Source organism: Fusarium phalaenopsidis, assembly GCF_050370095.1.
Source record: "Fusarium phalaenopsidis strain FUZ10S chromosome Unknown contig_32304, whole genome shotgun sequence".
Classification (NCBI taxonomy): Eukaryota; Fungi; Ascomycota; class Sordariomycetes; order Hypocreales; family Nectriaceae; genus Fusarium; species Fusarium phalaenopsidis.
In genome coordinates this window covers 1,444,185-1,461,740 of record NW_028145404.1, presented here as the reverse complement: position 1 = coordinate 1,461,740, position 17,556 = coordinate 1,444,185, and the positions used below count along the sequence as shown (strand labels likewise).

Below are 17,556 nucleotides of genomic sequence, written 5' to 3'. Positions count from 1 at the left end.
CGGAGGCAAGTGTGCTGAGAGACTTGGCCGGCACTCGTGATGGTGTTGCGAGGCACAATTTTCGATGGGATTTTCGTGTGTGGGAAGCCTGAGGGGCTCCCGGCAACCAAAAATGGAAAAGTCACGTGGGATTACATCAGCAGCTCGAGCTGCAACGGCGTCGCACGGCGTGGCTGATGATTTGCACCAGCCACACGCAGCCGCAAGCCACATCTCTCAGTAAGATTATCGGATTTGCATCATGACTGGAGTTCAGTCATTCACCAGCCTGTCTTGATTCAGATGCTCATCAGTATATTTCATTTAGGACAAAATCCAACAACGTATGTACAGAGAAGCTGCTTGAAGTCAAATACATACTTAGCAAGATTCTGATTCCCCAAGAAACTGCCAAGATCATGGTAGAAGCACCACAAAGCAATCTCTGAAACAAAAATCATAGATCAATTTGAGACAGCTCTGTATTTCAAAGTAGAGAGAAGATCAAAGTGTTGAGCAGGACCAGCTTGTTGTCTCCTTGAACAGCTTGAGTAGCTTGAACAGGGGAGATGGTTGAGGCGAGGCTGTCGAAATGGAGACATTGCAACACACGTGACTAGAGATGACCTTGACCCCGGAGAATGGCGTCAGATGGACTGTGTTTAGCCAGCAAGGCTGTTCAAATAGTTTCACGGTGGGAAATTGGGTCTTTCGTTCCTTTGGCAGACTGGCAGTGAAAATGCTGGATGAACATCAGACTGTGAATGTAACATATCAACCTAGCCAGGGGAAACTCTGATGCCTAGCAGCGGCCTAGATGCAAAAACGGACATGGCGCTAGACTCAAGACGGGCCTGATCCACCGGGAATGAAGAGCTCGAACCATGTTGAAGAGATGGTACGCATCAGCCCACAAGCGGAACTGGCGTCAAGGTAGCGCGGCTCTTGCTTGACTGGGGAGCCGAAGCGATGGATAGAGGGAGACCTTGAAGACAGCTCAGTGTTGACAATGAACAAGGCAGAATGCTTTGGATCAAAATACCTTCAAGTTGCTGGTGGGCATGTGAAGTCTTCCGAAACCCTGACGGCCGATGTGACTATTCGCAACAATTTCCAGGAACGCGTCTAATAATTGCCCAGGGTTACATAGCCCTTCTCACGTCGTCGACCCAGCAGTCGAGCTAACATTCCTCCCCGGAGGGTGAAGACTTGAGGTGCCAAGACAGGTCTCATCTTAATTGCAGGTGCGAGCCCCAGCAGCATGAGTGGAGTCGTTGGTTCCTTAGCAGAAGATCCCAGACGCTTAGTCCCGCTCTTGACGGAATATCAATGGGGAATATGAGAGACGGCAAAGATTGCAGGTAAACAAGACGCGCCGCGGATCTTTTGTCGTTTCTGGAACCAACAGGAGGAGCAGGAATTGATCCTATTTGCGCGTGCCTCGTAGATAATTGCTTTGTTTCCTCGGAACGCGGTTCTCGAGATGGTGGTTGAAGAATCTTTCTCTCGCTCCTCGCCGTCGAACCCACCGAGAGCGGCCCCTTTCTACAGTTGCATATTACTACTGCAGCGTTCCGGGAGCGGGAAGTGACAGAAACGGAGGCCCTGAACGTCCTTTCAGAGCCAAGAGGCATCCTCGAGACGGGGTGCGGATGCGGCAGTCCGTGCTGCGGTGCAGCATATTTCCGTCGCGTTCTCAGCTCAAGGCTTGCACCGAGCGGCGACAGTGACAGCTGTGAATTCCGAGAAGGGATCGAGGGCTTTTTTTCTGTCGGTGCTCGCGCATACGCGGATGGACTCTGCGGGCGTGCTTTGACCCCTTCAACACCTGTTGTCGTGATGGATGCAGAGGGACTGAGGGCGTGAGGCTTTCCACTCCCGCACTCTGGCGGCCGATCCTCCCGTCCATGCCGATTTTGATCAAAGCTTGCTCAAGAGGCTTTTTGACTTTCTGATCTGCCTTGGTAATAGGCATTGGAGGGTTCACCCCAGAAGCGAGGGGGGAGCGAAATGTCAGCGTCATCTCTCCAACGTCAAGAGAAACGAAGCTCATGTCCAGTGCCAGCAGACACGAATGTCATCATCCGACCTGCCCCTATCCAACAAAGCAAGGCTTCTTCTGCTGGCTCGATTCATGCCCTGTGAGCCCTGGCTCGGGGCTGCTGATTCAGGTCCCTCCTAATAATCCGAGAGGTAATCTTGGGTGGACTTGTAGCTTTCCCGCTAAAATGTCAAGCCTGAACGTAAACGGACAGTCGACAGTGTGGACTGGAGGCTTCGGGGCCAAGGGGGATTACCTAGACACGGCTCCGCAGGGCCCCGGCATCGGCCAATCGCATACTGGCAGGCCAATTTGCGCAGAAGGCCCTTTTGCGATCCGTGGGTTGCTGCTACTGAACACGACTTGTTGCTCAGCAGGGCTGCCAGTAACACGGCAGATTAGGGGCCTCGAGTCTAGACATACAGGTGCGGCGTCCTGGTGCTGCGTGTTGGAGTAGCTAGGTATGCACATACTGTGCAAGGCAGGCAAAGCAAGGGTCGCGACCAGTCAGAGAATCACCCGTTTTCTCTCTGCGCCTCCGGAGCCGTCCAATTTGATCAATCCCCTTGATGGTCGTCTCCCCTTTACAGTAGCAACCCCTTTCGCAGGCCTTCCTAGCATGCCCCTAGCTCGGGCAGACGGGGCCCCCCAGATGCTGCCCCTACCCCCCAATTTCCATGCCAGGGCTCCCGCAGCAGGAGGACAGCTCCCAGCGCACGAACCACCTGCACCCAGGAAAGCCCCCCCTAACAGAGCAAAAGCTCGCTGGCCACTGGCTCGTCCGCCGCTGGAGTGACCCCACCGTAGCCTCTAAGCCCTGCTTGGTGCTGGTGCTTGCGCTGGTGGTTCCGCGCGAGACCTGGACCTCTGTTGGCTTTTGGTACGGCGTGAAGGTACCTTTTACTGTACCTCCAGTACCTTCCTCGGGGTTTCCATTCCCTCTTTCGCTCCTGCTCCTGCTCCTTCCTCCCCTTCGGCCTGCAGTTTCCCCCCTACCGACCTGGCTCCTGCCGCTGCTGTTGCTACACAACCTTACCTTCCTTACCTTCCATTTTACTTTTGCATTCTGCCTGCCTCGCCTTCCCTTTCTCGACGGATCCTTTTTCGACGCTTCATCCGCCGCTTCAACCATCACGTCCACGCCCACGACTGCGCCGAACGTCGATACCTTCCTTCTCATCCGCATCCGCTCCCGGCGTCATTGTTATTTGACTCGAGCACGACCTTCCGTAAGTCACAGTCACATTTCGTTGCACTCGTCTCGTCGAGGCCGCCGCGCCACTATTAGGGGCGAACCATCTAGGCATTCGGGTGCTACGGCAAGAGGGAAATTGGGCTGGGAGGAATCAGAAAAAGGAGATCGACAATGCTCTCTTGGACTAGCTTGTCGCGACGAACTCGAGCGAGGCGAATTCGATTGACAGAGCCTCTCCGTCGACCTCTTGATCCTTCTTCCTCCCATCCCGCAATGCCCTCGGCCGCCGCGTCCTGAGCCCATCCAAAGCCCCATCAGCACTAGCTAACCGTGAACGATGCCTAGTTCTCAACGCAGTCGCGCGCCAGAACGCCGCGACTCTACCATCAAACCCTCACCCTCTTCGCCCTCCTCGGCACCCCGTTCCAAGATGCCTCAGTACACTTCGCGAGATGTCGGCGACCCTACGCAGATCAAGAAGAACAAGCAGTCGATGGCCGACCTCAAGCTACGCCGGCTAACCGAGCTCAACAACCGTCTGCGCGAGGATCTTGAGCGAGAACGCATTCCCGTCAGCACGGCGTCCAAGAGGTGAGCAACTCGCGTCCTTTATTTGTCCACTGGTGCTGATGCCATTTGACAGCATTATCGCCTACTGCAACGGCACCCGGGACTACATGGTCCCCTCGGTCTGGGGCGCTGTCCCCAAGGGCGAGGACCCCTACGCGCCACAACAATCCGGTGGCTGCTGTGTGGTCATGTAATAGTGCTTCCGTCACTCTTTTCTTATTCCCGGTTACCAAAAATCAACAACCAAGCAACGCCGATGATGATTGAGCGATTGGACGGAGGAGGCCCCAGTCGATTTTGATATGTTCGTGACGCATTTAAGGGGGGCAAGTAGATTGAGGAGGGTACCGAGTGGGGAGAAGACTCGGACGGCCAAGGAGGAATAGGCTCTGGATATCGAAGCACCTGCTACCGACATCACAACACAAAGACACCCACGATCGTCACCCCTGGGATGCTGTCAGGAACGACAGGTCCCGTCAACGAAGCGCGAGATGGGAGGAGAAATGACCGGCGTGCAGGACCCAGTTGAATACAGCGACCCAGATCGAGATACCCCGAGATACCAGTGGAGCGGGTCACGAAACCGAGAGCCAGAGCAGGGGAGCTGGAGTTGACGGGAGGCGAGAACGATGTTGATGTTTAATTCGTCTCTTTGCGTCTTATGGTTCTGCCTCTTCTGAGGGGAGACACGAGCAATGCAAAGAGGTAATCAAGAAAGGGGAGGGTTTGAACCACAATGGGTCTGGGTCTGGGGAGCGGTCACGGATCGGGCTCTTGCGCAAATGTAATAATTCCCTTTTTTTATCATCCTCTTTTTGTTATCATCTCTATCCTTTCCATGTCGTGTACGTTTCCCGCCAGCCAATATATTTTTTCTCATGACTTGATGGGCTTTAATATGAGTATACTACATCTTTCTGTCTGAACCTCTTTCGCGACAACCTCGTGTCATTTTGTCTGTTTTCCGTGTTCGAGGACAGACCATTTCTCCTCTATCAGAACAATCACGCCGGCGTTAAGAGCCTCCTCACTGTCTCCCTCCTACCTCCAGTACCACCACCAACTTTTCCATCCCGCGTTGTCTCTCGTCAAAGTCACGAGACCTGCATCTGCCCGCCCGTCCGTTCGCTGATCCGAACCCGCGTTCAAAGGCAAGGGAAGGAAGCGGCCGTTCTCCACTCTCACGCCATTCCTAATGCAGAACCTCCCGATTACTCAGCAAAAAAGGCTAGACGCACCTACAGGGGCAACTTGTTCTCGACGGCGGGGCTTGCATCACGGGTTGGAGGGGCAGAGTGAGTGGAATTGCATTCCTGCTGATGAGCTTACTCAACATTGAGAAGTTGAGTGTTGACTTTGACTTTTGCCCCTTTTCGAATTGAATTTGACTGTCTTCTATTTTGGGAAGAGTATTTCGGCAGAAATAGGGGAAACGTTGTCGTTCAACCTGCTGCCCGAGTCAAGTCAAGCCTTTGAGACACTCGACGCCTCAAAGGCAATCCTTCAAGAAGGGCCAAGACCAGGGCAGTCTCGACGAGATAGAAATAGGAAATAGGCAATCATGGCTAGCCAAGCACCACCGTTGACGCCGCTTCCTCGCGTGACGATCCAGTTCTGCACGCAGTGCAAGTGGATGCTCCGCGCAGCCTATGCAAGTCACCCTCCCATTTCAAGCAGGACTTGACTGACTGGTCCCAAGTACGCCCAAGAACTCCTATCTACCTTCTCCACCGCCCTCGGCGAGGTTGCTCTCCAACCTTCTACCGGGGGCACGTTTATCGTCTCCATAACGCACCAGCCCCCAGAAGCCGAGACCGCTTCGACAAAGGTGCTCTGGGACCGGCGAGAGGATGGCGGCTTCCCCGAGACCAAGGAGCTCAAGAGGAGAGTGAGGGATGTTGTCGAACCTGGGAGGGACCTCGGCCATGTGGATGGGAAGCACGCAAAGAAGACTGAGGAGAACAAGGCGGCCCAACCTCAGCAAGTAGAGGAAAAGGCTGTGCAAGGAGAATCGAACCAGGGAGGAGACAAGAAATGTGAAGATTGCTAGTGAGGAGGCTTTCACCTTTGGGAGCTTCTGGAACAGCATGACCTGAAGGTTGAACAACATTCAACCTCTCTGATATGAGGTTTCCAGTTCACTTGTCTAGCAAGAGTTCCGTTTCCATTTGCACCACTGTACACACCAAGGCCAAGACCTAGAGCGTCTTAACTCGCTACTACATGTCTCAAATGAATAGACTGACGCAGGGACTCTCAAGTTACCATCAAGGTTTGTCATGAAATAAACATTTGTTCTAACATCGTGTCCCACACCTCTCCAAGCTCCGTCATGCCTCCTTGAAAAAAATCCGCCAACGCTCTCTGCTCCGTCCTGCCCTTCCCCAGCCAAACACAAACTTATACATGGGTGTCGTCAAGCAACGAAAGGAAAAACGACCACTAGAGTTCGTCCGTGGAATGTGTCGTGCGTAACCATCGATCGCTCTCAGTCGAGAACCGTTGTCCTCGTCATCACAAAAAAGGTTGAGAAAGGTCAGTCTCCCGAACTGCATACATCCACGGGCCGGCCTACGCGCGACAGACATATATGGCACCATGACGCCTGCCCTGTGGATTGTGCATGGGATCCGAGAACTGTGAGCAACTCAAAAAAACAAGTTATGTCAATGTTTTATCTGTGAGCTAAGAAACAGCCGTTTGTCGTTATCAAGTTCGCATAGAGGCATTAGAGACGATTCGGGTTTCGCAAAAGTCAGCGCCGCGGACCGGCGCCTTTTCAGTTCCGACACCCTCCCAGTGACCCAACGTTCCCTGCCACGCTCAGTGGCAAGGCGAGCTGCGAGACGGCGGAGATTGGGGGTGCGCTTCGATCGAGACGGGTCTCGAGTCAAGTCGTTCGTTCTTCGTCGCGGTGGTCGGTCATCCACATCGTTCGAGGATGTCGTCGTCTAACGTCGGCCGAACCTAGTGAAAGCGAAAATTGTTGGCATAAATTCTTCAAGTCTTCATCTTGCGCGGGGAGTTTGCTGATTTGCTTGTGCTGCCAGCTCTGTTTGTAACATACTTTTGCTTCTTCTCAGCGGGTTTCAAGATCTGTCGGGGAAAATCGGGTCAGTATGGTCTTCAACATGCGCCGTGGGACACCATCACATACTTGGAATGAACAAAGCAAGCTCTCGTCCACGCTCATCATAGCACCGGCGTTGTCGAATTCACCGCAGTAGTTGGGCGCACTGAACAGGGTGACCAGTTGACGCTTGGAGAAGAATTCGTAGCCGTCCTCGACAACCTGGTGGGCTCGGCAGATGAGATCCATGTCGTGTTTCTGGAGGAAGCGAGAAACGACATCAGGGCCGAATGTGAATGAGACACCACGATCGTTTTCGCTCCAACCGGTAATGTCCTTGTCAGGATCCGACCAGAGAAGATCGCACAGGAGACCGCAGTCAGGAATCTAGAACCCATCAGCACAGCGCTCAGACGACGACGCGCCACCGCCGTGGCACAGCGCAGCAAAAACTCACGTCAGTGGGACGCATTACACGGCGGATTTGCTCCATAGAGTTGAGATCGGGGCTCAGACCGCCGTGCATGGTGAAAATCTTCTCGTCGATGATAGCAGCGATGGGAAGGCAGTTGAAGCAATCGGTAAAGGTCTTCCAGAGCTTAATGTTATAGCGACGCTTGCACTCGTCGTAGAAGCCATAGATACGGTTGATAGAAGCACACTCGTGGTTACCTCGCAGAATGAAGAAGTTCTCGGGGTACTTGATCTTGTAGGCGAGGAGCAAGCAGATGGTCTCGAGGGACTGCTTACCTCGGTCGACATAGTCACCGAGGAAGAGGTAGTTGGCCTCGGGGGGGAAGCCACCGTACTCGAAGAGTCGGAGGAGATCGTAGTACTGTCCGTGGATATCACCGCAGATCTGGACGAGGCGGAAGCCGGTGAGTCAGCATGACAATTTCCCGGCATCGCTCAAGACCTGAGCACCAAAGGCCAATTCCAAGCACCATTTCTCGAACTTTTGAGGCCGGAATGCGCGGTCAGATGACATACCTTGATAGGGGCCTCAAGCTCGAGGAGGATGGGCTGGGAGATGAAGATCTCGCGGGCCTTGGTGCAGAGATAACGGATCTCGGCCTCGAGGAGCTGGACCTGCTTGCCCGGGCGGCTGCCTCGCACCTCGAGTAGCCTGTCGATTATAGAATCGAGATCGACCTCATGTTGGTCTGCCATTTCAAAGGGATGTGCTTGCGAGAGCGGACTCGCAGAAAGTATAGAGGGAGGGAGGTCGCGGGGGGAACGGCGGGGAGAGCTAAGCGGCAAGCAAGATCTCTAATCAGGTCGGCTGCGGGGTGGAAGTCGTCGAATGGAATATGATGCCAAATGGATGCACTTTCGCAAAACCTGGCCCAGTCAGCCGGTGAACCGTGGCAACAAGACTCAAAGACAAGAGAGAGGACGAGAAAACAACGCCTCGGACTCGCTAACGCCGCAACCAAGAGGGCGGGGGCCGGGTAAAAAAAAAAAGTTGACAATGCGAGGGAGGAGATGAGGCGCGTTGCGACGGTGGGAATAGGTAACGAGCGAGGGGGGCATTAGAAAATTTGGAGGGGGAGAAGCCGGAGGAGGAGCATGGAGGCGGGCGGCGTGGTAGTGCGTGCGTGCGGTGCTGTGTGGGAGAGGAGGGGAGGGGGGGCAAGGGAAGAGGGGACTTCCATCAATGACTGGGCTTGGACTTGGGCTGGATGGAGAGGCGCGGCGACCATCGGGGAACACAAAAACTCACCCGTGAAGGGATCACGTCTCTCTGGAAGGGTCGGACTTTCTTTGATAGAAAGCGGACAAGACGGGGAGAACGACAGGGACAGAGCAGGCAATGTCGTCGAGAGCAGCAGCCGTGTATTACCAACGGAATCAGATCAAGTAGAGAGGGGAAAAAATCGTCGTCGTGGTTGCCGCAGTGGGCCACCGACTTTGGTTGTTGATAGCTGTACCAGAAAGAGACGGGCAGGTACAGGGCGTCAGAAATGGGGGGCGAGCCAGAAGGGGGGGTGAAGACCGTCAGCCAGCAGCAAAGTGGGCAGCGAGTTCTTGTTTTCTTCGCGGTGAGAAAAAAGAGAAGTGGGCGTCTATATTTGACGCTTCGTCGCCGGTATTAAGAAAAAAAGATCAAGTAGAGGCGTCACAGGAGCCTCGATCGTCGTTTGGGGGAGGGGAGGGTATGCTCGTTCGTCTTTTCTGCAACCCGTTGTTGTTGGGGCAGGCCGGTCGGGCGCGCGCGATCAGGGAAGGGAAATTTGGAGTCGGGTTTCTAGGACGGACACGGAGGTTCGTCGGTCGTCGTCTCGTCTCTTTCTGAGAGGAGAAAAAGCCGTCGCGGATGGTCGAGATATCGATATGCGTCGCAGGGCGTGTCAGCGATGGGCAAACACGTACGTGGGTAAAGTCTTCGTCTCGTTCGTTTCGTCGGTTGAGTTGAAGGGTTGAAGGTTTTTGGAAGGGGGGATTTTTTTTCTCGCTCCTGGTCAAGGTCAAAGCAAAGGGGACGGCACCTGCCCTACCTCTAGCCTCTGGGTACCTGTAGGCGCTAAGAGAGGTGCCTGTAAAAGCCTGGAATGGGACTGCGGGCTGGCACTCTGGGGATGCGGCTACAGGGATGCCGGCGCTGTCGGGTTCGCTGAGCTGTACCTAGCGGCAGGCTCGGTGGGCTGCCGCTATAATTGCTTTCTCGTTACGGTGCCGTATCTGGCTAAATGAATGGATCCAATGGCGATTTCAAGTCTTTTTCCAAGGTTCTTGAGAGCTTGGCTATGGATACCAGGCAGAGAAAGAGATCTGCCCTGCCATGGGTGGATGGCACAATCGTATCGTCCAAGACTGGAACGCAGCCTGAGCCGGGGCTTCGGGGCCTTCCGACGACCTCCCTCTGCATGTCGTCGTACAGCTACCGACCGACCGACTGACCCCTCTCTAGAGCTCTACCTACATAGGTATGTTGCTCCCGTTACTACGGAGCACTCCTTGGCACAAGCCAGCGTCTCATCTCGTCCTCCATCTCCGAGTCTCATCTGCTTGCTGCCCGTTGGGTGCCCATGGATACACTCACCCAGGCTTAGCTCTACGTACCCAAGTAGTATTCGAATCTCGGCAGTGCCAACCTTGATCCATCTGACACCTTGCCCAGTCCAGGGGCAGAAATCATCCATCATCAATGGATGGAGGGGGACGGGTCTCAACTCTCGAGCCTCCTGCGTAGCTTTGGCGACCGGATTCGTCGGCGCTTAATAGAGCTCTCTCTGCTCAGCCTCTCTTAGGTACCTAGTCCCGCTCTCCACCGTGCCGTACCGTACCGTACCATAGGTACCCAGTTGGTTCGTTCCGCGGATGTGCAAAGACGCGTTCTCTTGCGGCCGACAGACTGACAATACGAGGAGCGAGAGCATGTCGCGTGCGTCGTTGAGTTCAAAGGAGCTGATTCGGCATCAGGGGAGGGGAGACCTTGCTGCTTATCACAGCCATGTATCATCTTCACTGCTTGACTCGAAACTCGTGCATTGGACGGGCAAAAACTACCTATGCTGGACTAGCACTGGCTTCCCCCCTCAACAGGTTCCCATTGAACAAAACCCTCTCATCTATATTCTCAAATAGTCGTAACCCTCAACCCCTTTCTCTCCTAACTGCTTGCCACGCAACCCAAGACGACGCATCACTTCGCATCGGTCCCCCTCATCTGGACCCCCTTTATTCCCACTTGCTGATCTCTCCTTTTCTCGGCCCAGAGCTCAAGCTGTGTCTGTCCACATGTCGAAACACCATAGATGAAGAAAGCGAGGGGCCACACGGCTGCCCGACTTGTGTTTGGGCTGCCTCTGTCAGATAGACACTGGCTGACCCTGAAGAAAGCTTCAACTCAAATCTTTATGCAACAAGTCTCCGATTCCGCTTCCAGCCAAAATCCTACGTCAGCTGTCAGTTATAACTACCCAGGTATACCATCTGACCGACGCAACTACGGATCTCAGCCGTCCCTAGCCGTCTAGCCGCCAGCCGAGTTTCAACCCTCCTTATCATGCGCGTCAAACTGTGACTGTGACTCTCTCTTTGAAGCTTATGTAGACACCTTCCCCTCGTCCGGGCTCTAACTCAGGTAACCAGACCCTCTCACCGAAGTTGCCCTGCACATGCAATCCCCAAAAGTTCGCTGCCTTTCAGAGGCAATTCTCCCCCTCATTGCGTCAGAACGGGCATTCTAGGCCCCGCTGGACGCGCAGCCGGTGTATGCGCCACGGGAAGCTGGAACGAACGAGTGTGGCACCCCGTCATGTCGAGAGATGTCATCATGCATCTCCCATCTCGATATTGGTCACGTGACTCACATGCGTTCTTCAACGACTGCAGTTCTGCGCAGATCGACAGGCTAAATTGGAACGACTTGATGCGGAGAGGAACGCTTCTTGACATGATAAACATGATGTGCATCATATCATTGACTTGCATCGATCGTGATCTGAATATTGCTCCGAAAACTCACCGTTAGGACTCAACATTACGTACATCTCAACTTCTCAACATGCTCTCAAGCAAGGCATCGCAAAGAAAACATGCCATTCAAGCCGATCAACTGCCATGGTATCTGAATCAAACGCTCTCATAGAAGTTGTACATTTGTATCGTACTCTTATCCTTCCTTCGTCCCGGAACCGCCATCCATCCATCCATCGCTGGACCCTTCCAACACCATCTTCCCTGCCCGCAAACGCCCTTGGTTCCCCAAAGATTAGAACTAGCCCTATAATTAATTATCCCCCATCTTGCCTCAAAACGCCAAGCTCAGCAGTGGTGCAAGTGTGTTTGGCCATATGACCCCCTAAAACGTGAGAAGAGAAATGAAAACGCAAGCACAAAGATCTCCTTAGTGATACAGCACCTGCTCCAACCCATCCAGCATGAACCTCATCTTCGCCTAGTTGATGTCCTCCGCTTCTTCGCCTTGCTTGCCCTCGTCTTACCGCCGACAGATTCAGTTTCTTCAGCTTCATCTGCCTCCACAACAACAGATGCGGCTGCTTGGTCAACAACCATCCCCAAACCCTTGAGCTCCTCGTCATCCATGTCTGTGAGGTCTTCGCTGAGCATTCTGACGGCGTCCCTGCCCGCCCAATGCTCTCCAAGAACAGAGGTTCCCTGAGGCTCATATCCCTTCAGGTACCAGAGCACTCCTCCTTCGGTGAGAGGATCGAGTGGTTCTAAGCCAAGACTCCCGTTAGATTGTGGTGGCGTTGGAGGTCCTGATTGAGCTGGCCGAGGCTTTGACACATATCCGTCAGTGTCTGGGGGCGTGTCTGATGACTTGACGGCATTCGCAAGGCCATCTCGTTTCTCCTCCTCGTCCACCATGTTGAGACCTGAAGTGTCGACGTCGATATTAGTGCTGACCTCGATATTCCCACCCTCCACTTCGCCATCTGGCGTCGTGTCCATTACATCTCCCTCCGACGGGTCAGCCTTGACTGTAATTTGAAGCTCGGCATCCACCATGATAGTATCATTAGCCTCATCGGTTGGCTTCCCTTGGCTCGCTGTGGTTAACGGCCGACCCGCTTCTATACTTCGGTCTACCATGCTCTCCAGCTCGTTCTGCAAGCCTTCGAATGGTTTCTGCGAAATCTCTGACTCAACTCGCAGGGCAGCCTCCAAGGAGGGCTGCACCGCCTTAAGGATTCGCTTGCCCAGCTTACGCCGTTCCCGGATATCCGCGAAAGTGTTCTTGACAGGCAAAGCGTCGAGATGCTCAGATCGTGAGTCCTCCGTCGGTGACCCGCTATCAGGGGCCGTAGCAATGCCATTTCGTATTACCTCGCATAGGTCGGTGGCGAACGACATGACCGTTACGTAGAACCGCGTTTCTATGCGAGTTTGCAGCTTCTTCAACCCCTCGATGAACAGGTCCTTGTCCAATCTACAAAACGTTAGCCATCAATCATACAACTCAACTCAACTGCGCGAGGGACACATACGATATTGCTCTTTCGATAGCAGGGCTGAGGAGCTTTGCAACTGGGAAGTAGCACTCATCCACAAAATCTTGCTCGAGTTCACCAGCTTCCATCTTCAGTTGCTCCCGCAGAACCAACTCGTCCGAGAGGTCCTTGACTTGCTCAAGATCCTTAATCAAGCTTTCAGCAAACTGGATGCGTCTGGCAAGTCTAGCCTTTCCGCTGGGGCCCATGGCTGCAAAATCGCGCCGTGTCAGCTCCATCGAGGAGAACGACTCCATTTGAAGCTGAAGACGCTTGATCAATGCTGCGCCGCGGCGTGCTTCACGCTTCAGTGTCCAATAGCGACATGCCTCTCCAAGATAATCCTTGCGCTTCCGGAAAGAAAACCGCTGGATAGACGCTTCCACAACCTCGAAGACCGCCTGTGGTATGATGGGGGCGCCTGATGGCAACTTCCACAGATTCTTTGGCGGCTGACCTTTCTTCTTGTCCCCACCATTGGCAGCAGAGTTCTTGCCCCCCGCCCCTTGCGACTCGTCGGGGAGGCTCTCCGTGAGGGCGTTTCGTTGCTCAGCAGCAATGGCATGAGCAACCGCGGCATTGTCAGCCCAGATACGGTTCCTCATGGTCCTCTTGTAGAACTTCTTGGCCGCCCGAGTGGCCTGATGGACGTCATTCTCCTGGGCATAGTCTGGCGGGCAGTGCTTGTCGCAAAAAGCCTTGAGCACCATGCCACCATCCAAAACAGCTAGGGCACCCTGGCTCGTCTTCATCTTAAGGAAGAGCCGAGATCTGCGAGCGCACGTGACGTGGAATGCTTGGTAGCAGTTCTTATTTCCGCATTGAATGCAGGCTCCCATTTTCTGCCGGCAGATGTAACAAGTCAACTTCCATCGAGTTTTGGGCACCTTTTCCACGTCCATGACTGGCTCCATGAAGGTATGGTTGCCGAGAGAGACCTCGGGTATCCACATGGCGCAGAGCAGATGTGACCATTTCGAAGAATTCGTTTGCTTGAACGCGCCGTCGCTGTTGGGACAGAAGATGCAGGTCTGGAAGCTTGGTTAGTATTGGTTCTGCTTGAAGCATATCGTCGTACTTACGGGAACTCCGCGGCCACAAAGCTGACATTTACGACACAGCCATTGACCTTCTGGAATAAAGGGCACACCGTAACATTCCTGGTGGACAGCAAGATTGCAGCCATCGCAGAACACGATCGCATTGGTGTTTTCGCAGTCGCCATCGTCGCAAATGGCACACTTGGAGTCAGGCTCCTCGCCCGCCTGCGGCTCGCCGTTAACTGCTGCAGCAGAGCTCGACCGAGGACGATGAGTCTGAGGCGGTTTGGGGTTTGGCTTGGGTATCCGCTTCTCCAGCGCATGCCACTCCTTTTCAATCTTGGTCATCGTGATCTCAAAGATTTCTCGGGGGATTTCTTCCAGCTGGTTTTGCTTGCGCTGCAAGTTGTATTGCTCCAGCCACATGTCATCCTGCTCATCCATGTCATACTCGACACGGCCGATTCTGGAATGGTGAACCGCTTCTTCGGAGCCGGCTGCCTCGGTCAGGTCTGCCTCATCCTCCGCGTTACCATCAGCAGATTTGATGAGGCTCTGCTCGGGGCGCATGTAGTGGTCGCTCTCTTGATAACCGACATTACTCATGGCCTTGTCGACATATCGGGCCTGTCCAAAAGTTTTGCTCTCAAACAATTCGATGCGGTTAGTCTTGCGATATGAAGGAAGTTTCAGGTCCAGTTTTTCCTTGGGGGTCTGATTCTGTATAGGCAGGATTTTTGGTGTTTTTGGCGTCGCAGCAAAATCAAGAGGCCGGGTGCTATAAAAGCTAACGACATCTCGAGTCGGACGGCGAGGGCGCCTTTGGGGCGTGTCGACAGCAGCATCGGTGGGATTCGAGTCCGAGCGACCCTGGGGGTTCGGGGTGTTTCCGGTAGATGCGGGGTTCGGCTGCCTTGACGGAGTCATGGACTCGTTCATCGGAGTTCCAGAGGTCTGGATAGCAGAAGAATCAGGGGTTTCTTGGGGGATTCCATCGACCTCTTCGGATCGCAGAACCAAGAAACTGCCTTCAATATCAAGGTTGGGGTGAAAGTCCTCCCAGCTGCGCTCTTCTCGGGGCTTGTAGTCTTCGGCCTGCTTGACTGCAGTCGCCATGGCTGCAGCAGAACCCCAATGCATCTCTTCTAGGTCGTCGTTACCGGCGGCTCGTGTGCGAGCGCCTCGCTCTCGTCGTGGCATCAGGGAGGGAGAGTCGCCATTGATGGCCTCGCGCGCGGCCGTTCGTGATCGCGATATCGTGGAAGGTCTGGAAGTGCTCGGTGTTTCGAGCATATCGGAATCGATGAAGCGCCCACCTCCGCCAGGACCGCCTGGGACATATCGGCGCCTCTTTGGAGGGGGCTCGCTTGCTGCTGCCGCTGCGAGCGCGGCGGCCCGCGCGGCGCGAGCAGCGTTGGTTGTACCGGGAGGACGCCCTCGGCGCCTAGCAGTTGGTGGCCTCCTCGGAGTAGGCGAGGCCGGTGCCATCTTGACAGAAGCTAAAGACGATGAATATGGGAGATTCGAAGGCTCGCTGGCGCAGGAGTCGGGTGGATGAGCGCGTCAGGGAGAAGGTGGCGCGTGGGCTCAGTCCGGGGCTTGGCGGGGTAACCAGTCATCTGGAGGGCGCCATACACGCCGGGACAGGTGCTGCCTCGGATCCTGCGAGTTCAAGAGTCGAAATGGGGCTTCGTTGGTGAATGGTTGATGGAAGTTGACAGCATCAGGAGTAGACGTGACGTCGGCTGGCGGCTCTGCCTCGGGCGTAGAAAAACATGGATACACGCGTGAAGTTGGAGCGCACGGACCCCAAAACTGGAGTCGTGGCCCCAAGTGTCAGGGGTTTGTATTAGTCAGCCTGGGGAATTCCCGATCCTGTTGAAAGCCATGGATGGCAATTATTGGAAAGGAGCTTTGTGTAAGTGAAGGATTGCGATGTCTGATTGATAAAGGATGTCGCTCGTGTGTGTCTTTCATTTATATAATATTGAGTCTTCAGTAATCACATTGTTCTTTATGTCTTGAAACACATACAAGCCTTTATGAGAACACACGGAATGACTGCCAGCATGCAAAGACCACGTCGTTCAATCAAGACTCAATCTCAGTTCCATAGTTAAGCGATCTACAGATGGACGAAATCTGGGGACTTGAGCATTCAAGAAAATCTCCGAAGCGGGGGCCATCATTGGGTGCACTGCCAAAACATGCCCGCCCATCTCCCCAGATTGGCGCTTTGAGTAGGTCGCAAGCCGAGGTCTGCCAGACTTTTAAGCTTCTTGTCGCTGCTGACTATTTCTTCAAGTGAGTGCCATGGACCTCGTCATTGAAGCGAATCACACCGTCTTGTCCATCATGCACACAATTCACAGTCTGGCCAACCCGACATTTCCACGCTGACATAACCGCACCTCTGAAGCCGTGCAAAATGCCGTACCAATCAGCGAAATATTCGTGAGTGCGCGCATGCCCAAAGCGCGAAATCACTAATGCCTGCACGTGGAGGAGTAAACATGTTCATGCGAGATCCATTCATGGCGGGCCACGATGGCCTCAGATCTAGAGACCCTAGCGCTTTGTCGGCGCCGCCCCCGGCCGTGGGGCCGCCCATTCCGATCCACTCGGTCGCCTCGGGTCCGACATGGCTTGCATCGAGGTTGACGTGTAAGTAGAAGGACCGAAAGGGCAGGGTGTCGTTTCTGGGGTCTGGGGTTAATCTGATCAGATAGCTGGTTACACGATGCTCACTCGCGATCCTACGCAGTGCTATTAATTCCTCCAGGTCTATTCTATGGCAGATGAAGATGGCTGGATCTGGCCCAGATGCCCCTTGTATTATACAGCATTCTCGAATTTCAAGGCCCGGCAATGACCATAAAAATGAGACGAATCGCAGCAAAATGCGACCATCACCAGCGTCACTATCCTTCATCCGTCAGCACGTCGCAGCTCTGCTTGACAGCTCGCCAGTACTGAACTGTAAACCTTCAGAATGATCGACGAGACCCCGAAGAATATTTGGAATAGCACCTAGACTCTTACTGACGTGATAGTAATTATGCATCAACCTACGTCCCTCATGTGTGTCTCTATTCACGACCACTGAATCTTAGCGTTGACACATGCCAATCGCTCATCCTTCTGTTGCCCAAATGTCTCTCCAGCCTCACCGAATGTCTGCCATGGGGATAGCTTCACTCCATCCAACCATCCCTTAGATCTACACCACATCCTACTCGCCCTCGCCTGAAACCAGTTCATTCAGCGCTAAAGAAACCCTCGAGCATGTACCTGATACTCCTCGCCCAGCCCACCATCGTCATCGGGCTGTTCTCCATCCCACCACCCTCACTAGTCGAAACCTGCCACTCCGAGGACCCCAAACCAGCCAGAATACACTTTGGCCTTTCCATCCCTTTCCTCCTTTCAGAGGCCGCCAAGCCCCAAACAATTGCCCAGTGCCTCCTCACTCCCAATTCGGGGCGCCGGCCTAAGTACGGTCATGCGAACTTAGCCGTGGCTGACCTGGTCACGTCAGCCAACCCTTCTTTTTTTAGTCTCCAACACTCATGGCGGCATCACCGGAACACCCAGTGCCTGGAAGGGTCATTTCTTCAAATGCCAAAAGCTGAACTCCAACAGCACGTGGGTCGAGACCAATTTACCCTCTCCTGAGGATAGCTAATAACCGGTACAGC

General features: G+C 54.1%; 4 protein-coding genes across 4 annotated transcripts; 2 read left to right on the top strand and 2 right to left on the bottom strand.

Annotated features, from left to right (window-relative positions):
• Positions 1–3,645: 3,645 nt before the first annotated feature.
• On the top strand, positions 3,646–3,979 carry LRP88_09753 (guanine nucleotide-binding protein subunit gamma; the record flags this gene model as incomplete). The annotated part of the gene is made up of 2 exons (XM_083246231.1): positions 3,646–3,806; positions 3,859–3,979. The coding sequence occupies 2 exons, from the start codon at positions 3,646–3,648 to the stop codon at positions 3,977–3,979; spliced, it is 282 nt and encodes a 93-aa protein (XP_083097344.1).
• Positions 3,980–5,349: 1,370 nt separating this feature from the next.
• Positions 5,350–5,838, top strand: LRP88_09752 (Rdx family-domain-containing protein; the record flags this gene model as incomplete). The annotated part of the gene is made up of 2 exons (XM_083246230.1): positions 5,350–5,388; positions 5,488–5,838. 2 exons carry the CDS (start codon positions 5,350–5,352, stop codon positions 5,836–5,838), a joined length of 390 nt encoding a protein of 129 aa, XP_083097343.1.
• A 901-nt stretch (positions 5,839–6,739) lies between these two features.
• On the bottom strand, positions 6,740–8,028 carry LRP88_09751 (type 1 serine/threonine-protein phosphatase catalytic subunit GLC7; the record flags this gene model as incomplete). The annotated part of the gene is made up of 5 exons (XM_083246229.1): positions 6,740–6,755; positions 6,856–6,884; positions 6,946–7,245; positions 7,316–7,717; positions 7,849–8,028. 5 exons carry the CDS (start codon positions 8,026–8,028, stop codon positions 6,740–6,742), a joined length of 927 nt encoding a protein of 308 aa, XP_083097342.1.
• Positions 8,029–11,751: 3,723 nt separating this feature from the next.
• On the bottom strand, positions 11,752–15,346 carry LRP88_09750 (PHD-zinc-finger like domain-containing protein; the record flags this gene model as incomplete). Its single annotated transcript, XM_083246228.1, has 3 exons — positions 11,752–12,757; positions 12,816–13,849; positions 13,901–15,346. The coding sequence occupies 3 exons, from the start codon at positions 15,344–15,346 to the stop codon at positions 11,752–11,754; spliced, it is 3,486 nt and encodes a 1,161-aa protein (XP_083097341.1).
• Positions 15,347–17,556: the final 2,210 nt, after the last annotated feature.